The sequence below is a fragment of the Dendroctonus ponderosae genome, unplaced genomic scaffold, assembly GCF_020466585.1.
Source record: "Dendroctonus ponderosae isolate FM_Combo_2020 unplaced genomic scaffold, Dpon_F_20191213v2 Dpon_F_20191213_1, whole genome shotgun sequence".
Taxonomy (NCBI): Eukaryota; Metazoa; Arthropoda; class Insecta; order Coleoptera; family Curculionidae; genus Dendroctonus; species Dendroctonus ponderosae.
In genome coordinates, this window is record NW_026017110.1 from 26,473,391 (window position 1) to 26,479,892 (window position 6,502).

At 35.2% G+C, this 6,502-nt stretch overlaps 1 protein-coding gene across 5 annotated transcripts in view; it reads right to left on the reverse strand.

Annotated features, from left to right (window-relative positions):
* LOC109535509 (potassium voltage-gated channel protein eag) overlaps nt 1-6,502 on the reverse strand; it is a 36,837-nt gene that overhangs the window by 8,618 nt on the left and 21,717 nt on the right. For 3 of the 5 annotated variants that reach the window (XM_048670264.1, XM_048670262.1, XM_048670263.1), the window contains 5 exons: nt 5,918-6,039; nt 5,690-5,833; nt 5,391-5,465; nt 4,291-4,542; nt 2,998-3,129 (listed from right to left, as the gene is read on the reverse strand). In XM_048670264.1, the coding sequence (XP_048526221.1) occupies nt 2,998-3,129; nt 4,291-4,542; nt 5,391-5,465; nt 5,690-5,833; nt 5,918-6,039 (725 nt within the window). The remainder of the gene's footprint in view (nt 1-2,997; nt 3,130-4,290; nt 4,543-5,390; nt 5,466-5,689; nt 5,834-5,917; nt 6,040-6,502) is intronic. The other 2 variants (XM_048670266.1, XM_048670265.1) reach the window with 1 other exon arrangement.

Sequence of the window (6,502 nt, forward strand, 5' to 3'; positions counted from 1 at the left end):
TGTAAAAATGATTTCTTTAAACATTTCACAGTGATTTCTTTAAATTCACTTTATTATACTTGTGATATAATAACCACCTTTTGCAAGTCTTCAGAAACAGATAATGATTCAGATCCTGCTTTTGTAGATACGTCATTTTTATATTCAGTTCTCGCTTGTATGGCATTTTCATAGCGACTTTTCCATTTTTGGCAATCATCGCAGTCGGGATCAGTATTTTCTGTATCATGTTTTAAGTTTTTGGAGTGAAGGTTGAATGTTTCGCATTGCCAGCATTACTCATGACCGAGCACAGTAAACGGGATATTCATCTCAGCTACTTGTTGGCGGTAAAATTCGTATGAAACTTTCATTTCGGGGTACTTTTGTAGAAAATCTGCATGCATTAATTTAATGTTTATATCACTGGGCACATATTTTCGATTTGGGGCATGTTGCCTTCTATAATGCGATATACTTGGGTTAAAAGAATTAATATGACAAACTACGTGTTCTCTGTCAATTTTTTTCTGAGATGGATGCCCTGTCTTTAATGATTTGACAAACATACATTTCGAATCAGTTTGATTCAGAACATCTCTAACTATTCTACCGTTATGGACTTGGATAGCCCAAAACTGGCAAAAAAATGTTTTGCAAACTCTTACATCATTCCCTGTATTAGCTTTTAAATAGTAGTTAATTCTATAACTTCGCCTGGAGTCTCCATCTTCAGTTTTCCTTTTTTTATCGATTTTTTTTAACGTGTAAAGATAAATTGACGCTGTTGTTCATGGGTCATTTCCCAGTTCTTTATTTATAGCATTTTGTCTCCATATGTCAATTGCTTGGGTGCATTTTTTTGCACAATTTTCCTTACATGTTTCTTGCACGTTATGTTGTGCAATTTGTTCCTCTCTTTTCAGTTTCTTTCTTTCCTGTAATGACTTGCTGTAACTTTTCCGTTTTCGTACTTTTCCTTGTTCTGTGAATTTTCGTGATTGATTTGGCAATTCAGACTTCACAGTAAAATCTGGATCGTGTGAATCATCAATAGAATTTTGGTTTAGTCTGCCATGTAAATTATTAGCTCTATATGTGGACATTTTTTGAGCTAATTCCTTGTTTAGGGCCAGTAAAACTAACATTTGAATGTGAAATAGTTAAATATAAGATACTTGCCTTCGCTATATCAACAGAATATTAAAATACCATAAACAACAAAATATCTCTAATCACACTTGCATATATGTCATACGGCAATTAATAATTGTTAATAATTATTATCAATATGACTTTTTGATCATTACGACTTAGTACAGATACCAAGCCAAAATGTCGTAATTGAAATATTTTTAATCAGATACGACAATATGACTTGGTAATTATCAATACGACTTTTTGACCTGGTAACTGGTATATTTTTGCAGATAGGACATATAAATATCATTGAAAAACCGTATTCTAAAGATGATACGAATTCCAGACCTTGTCTGAGAGGTAAAGCAAACTTTGTTATACCAGTATACCGCATAAGCTGGAAAAGTGAAAACTTGCAGATACGACTTCTTGCCTTAGCAGGGCAGAATAGCTCAATAATTCATTAGAAAGATAATAGAAATTTCGGTTTAAAAGAAAAATTGACGCATTTTCAACCACACCGCCCGAGAAATAAACGAAAGTCCAAAGCACGGTATAGATTTATATTGAAGAAAAATATACAGGCTGTCTCACGGTCAGCGTTCATTAGAATATTTGGGGAAGTATTGCGATTTGAATCCCGCAAATATGGATAATGGGATTTTCGGAGACGTTCTTTTCAGATGAAATAACAGCAACATTAAGCGACTTCCGGTTGTACCAGAAGTTGTCTCAAACCTACTTATTTTAAATGAAACACCCAAATGCCTGTGCGCTTTAGTGTGGGAGATGCGAATTTTTAAGAAAGCGAGCGCAATTGACTTACAACAGCAATTTTGTGAGTCACACTTACAAAGCCGACAAAAATCAGGTTCCGCATGGATTTTTCTGAAACTTTCCACGTCTATAGAGTCAAGTGTCTACTAAAGGTGGTAAAAGATGCAACTGCCTGCCTGCTTTAGTCTGGAAGATGTGAATTTTTAAGTAAGCGAGCCCAAATATATTTGTTTTTTCAAAAATTCATTTCACGACTTGCGTCTAATTTTTATTAAAATATTATCTTCTTCTCCAAAAATTCTTTATTAGCGCTCACATCTAGAGTTTGCCTTAAAGTATAACAATTCCAAATATTTTTCGACATTTAAATGCGTCTGGCGTTAACATAAAGTGTAAAAATGCCAAATATTTTTGGCTTAAAAATTGGATATCCGGCCTTCAAACCCTCATAATTTACCAGTTTTCTAACAGAGTTTAGTTTTCTCAGCCGTACTTTCTAGAAAATATCAACGCAGTTTTATTCTGTTTAAAGAGAGTGCGATTTTCGTGCCTGAAAATCTTTGTTTTGCAATTAAATCCATCTCAAGTTTGCCGAAAGTGTAAAATAGAAACTTTTTTGCTTGACGTTCAATTCGTAATAAATCTTACGTTTCTTAACCGATTGCCTAAAAAGCTGGTTTTACAGAAGATTGTGCTCTTCAACCCAGTCTTAATGATCCACTCTTTGATTAAAAAAGATTGAAAAAGAACACTATTTTCACTCTTTCATCTTTGAAAATATATTCAATTTTAGGCGACACCCTGTTAATGATGTTAACTGTTTTTGAGAAAAACTATATTTTGCTCAGAAAGGAATAAAGCAAAATATATGTAATATACAAAATATATAATATATAATAAAATATTCTAATGGACGCTGACCGTGAGGTACCTCGTATTTCATGTGCACTAACAGCGAATAGATGACAGTTTAATAGGACTCCAAGTTTACAGTTTCACTGTATCCTTCTATTAAGATCCACTGCTAGTAAAACTTCTAAAGTTTCCGCTTGGAAACTTCTGAACGAACTTTTGCAACAGCATTTGAAAACAAACACTTACCAGCATATAAAAGCATAGCAGAAGTATCAGCATCGCAGCGCCGTATTCTAAGTAGCGGTCCAATTTTCGCACTACTCGTCCTAATCGTAAAAGTCTCACTACTTTTAAAGCACTGAATAAGCTTCCGATTCCCTTAAAACAACAAAATTTATTACTAGAATCGAAAATGATCCGTATTGTCGAAAATTATAGTTAAGATGAAGTTACTTGCAACAATTAATTAATTAAAATTATTTCCGCGATAACGTTTTTCGCTGTTGAATAAGTTTGATGTCATAGAAAATGTAGATACATTTAGGCGCGCGATAGGTCTTATTGCAACGGAGAAACAAAAAAACTAATGAAGGATTTTTTGCTGACCATTTTAATTAAAAAGCTCATCATTTTATGCATATTTTATTTATTCTTATATCTACTCTTCGAAACAAACCATAGAAATATAAACACGAATAAGGAACATTGACCGGAGATCATATGCTACTCATATATTTCAAAAACACTTAAATTTTTTTAGAACTATTTTAAAAAACTTAAAACTCATATTCTAACAGAAAAGTCAATAAAACTTTTATCAGAAGTTCAAATACCCTGGAAATGTATAAATTTTCCGTTTTGTTTTATCCTAGTTTATATCGACAATTGTTAAATCGTCTATTTCCGGATATTTGAAACTGTTTTACGAAGCTTTTGCCTACGGCCATTCTTAGGAATTTGCAATATAATAAGTTACCATTGACGCTTTTTGCGAAACTTCTTTTATAAGAACTATCGCCCTCAATGCAGTTTCTAAAGTGTCGTCAGAAAAATTCTTATAATTTCTGGTCCCAAACTGTTTTTTGTAATTTTGAAGTTACACACTTTTGGACTCAAAAATATTGAAAACGTTTTAAAAAAAAATCAATTTGAAATGAAACTTATTTCAATTTCATACGTAAATAACCCTTGGACAAACGAAGTTATCCGACAAAAATGTAGAGTGCCTCCGAACGATCTGCAAAACTACCGTCAATTTAGGCAAAATTTGATATTTAGCAAAGAAGTTTATGCACATGCACCGAACGACAGGCCGATACTAACGATAGACAAGCTCGTGTTTGAAGATGAATTTAATTTGAACAGATTGAATTAACAAATTTCGCTTTGAGTTGAGGGGCATTTCATTTGAAAAACTTGGTAAATTCGGTGCCGCTAAAGTTTTCCAATTTGTCAATGTGGTTTAGAAACTTAAACAGCTTATAAACGGGTTGTTGTCTTAGCCGGTTAAGCAAGAGAAATGGTTGTTCGGCTACTTACGTCTTCGTCGTGGTCGAAAGCGTTGAAGACGTCGTAAGGCAAACAGCTTAGCAGGTCGATGATGAACCAACTCTTGAGGTAGTTCATACGGATGACTTTCGGGTCGGACACCACTTCTCCTCCGGGTCCGACGAAAGTCGTATGGAAATTAAGAACTATGTCAATAAAGAATATCACATCGACGATTGAGTCCACAACCAACAGGGAGACATCCTCGGACGTCTTGTTCTTAAATGCTACATTGTAAGGAACCTGCAAACATTAATGCGGAAACTCAGACAGAAATCAAACGCAATATTTTACATTGCACAGCTTGGATGGGACATGTGTTTAGGGTTTTTAACGTATACTGGATTTTTGTTTAAAGGCTACCAAAACATAATCCAGAAAAAATGAAAAAAATAAAATATAAGCCCAGACCGAAAAGAAAAACAAAACTCCAATTAAACTTGTGCTAACACAGCAAATGTGATGCGCTAGTTTCGGGTGTTCCGCGTCTAATTAAAACCGTAAAACTTCACTAAACACATGGCAAATATTCGCATTGCAACCTAAAAATATTTCCCCAACTAGTAGTAAAAACAAGTGTTTTATATCTCGCTCTGTACATAAAATCGCCATTAAATCGACTCAATCCAGCAATAAACGCCCCCAACTACTGGGAGCAGATTTCCAGGATTGACTAAATATTTGCCAGAAGCTAAAGTTTTAGAGCTTTAACAATGCATTATTTTGCTCTGTGCCGAAGTGTAAACGTATATCTAGTATAGTTAGTGGTTTAAATTTCATCTATTACCCAAACTCAAGTGCGCCGCTTGACGCATGTTTTTCGTACGTGAAATAAAAACAAACTTTCAGCTTAGAATCGTGTGAGAACTTGAAACCAAGCAGCTAATTTAAATCGGCAATCAATAGTGGGGTAGGGTACTAACTAACTAACATTAAAGGGTCACAATCCGGAACGTAGCTTGAGAGTACTTGAGCGGGACGATTGATTGCTTGAGAGTTAAGCGAAAGACTTTTCAACCTTGTCTATACTACATGTTTGGAATTTTGGTGCTAAGTGAACGGCAATACTTTAATACACTTCAGAACCCTACCCCATTATGATAGTCCAGAACCAATACGGAGACATCTTCAGATGTCTTCTTCCTAAAAGCTACGTTATAAGGAACCTGCAAAAAACACAAAGATGCATTAAATAAACAAATCAAGTGGGAAACTTTCGTTAAACAGATTCATTAGCAACAATCAAATATGTACAATATCTGGCGCTGGGAAAATGTTTGAAAACGTTGAAGACACTCTATGGAACTCTGGGTTATTGAAGGTATGAAACAAATCAGTTCTTTACAAAATGTACATTCAACCGAAATCTGTTGAGTGCAGAGCAACTTACCATAATCGCAGTATAAAAAGTTAAACACAGAATAATCCAATCCCAGATTGCTTTGAAGGCGCAATAATGCAACAAGATGTGAGGCGGAGTCTTGGGAGCTTCCTGCCGATACTGCGGCATGATATCCGAATTCAAACTCATCATCTGCTCGATTCGAGTCCACAAAGCAGCGTGAAAATGATCAGGGCATTAGTAAGGAAAGCTGGACGGCCTGGACAGGTAACTGACTTGTGCCAAGTGCGATTGTTTCGTTGTATCTTTGAGGTTGGGCAGATGAGACGAGAACTGAGATACCAGCACTGAACGGCTCCTTGTTACCGATCTTGCTAATTTTGCAAATTTCGATAAACCTGGAATAGACGACAACTTCAGTAAAGCAACAGCTGAAGAAAAATTGATGGTTTTTAGGTTATTATGCCGGTGGTTTTAAGCAACGGATTAACTATCCGAAAATAACCATTTTCTCAGACAATGGTTGAGAGAAATTTGGCAATTTCGTAAAGAAGATATTGAATCTGCTACATACAAAGTGAAAATTTTAAACGTGTATATTGGTGTATAATCGACGAAATGTTGCTAATAGGCCTGGGGATCACCACGCAAACTTGGCGTTTGGGCCTACTATGAAGCTGTTGGTTCATCGGCCGTAGATGCAACGCCGGTCGCAAAAGCCATTTTCATTAAAAAAAAACGGCTGTTTTAGGACGTTCTTTTGAATGGAAGTAAACAAGTGAACTAATTAGTTGAGTGAAAATAGTTTGGATTTGCACCAACAACAGCTTATTAAGCCAATTAGTGTTAGAGCTGAGTGAA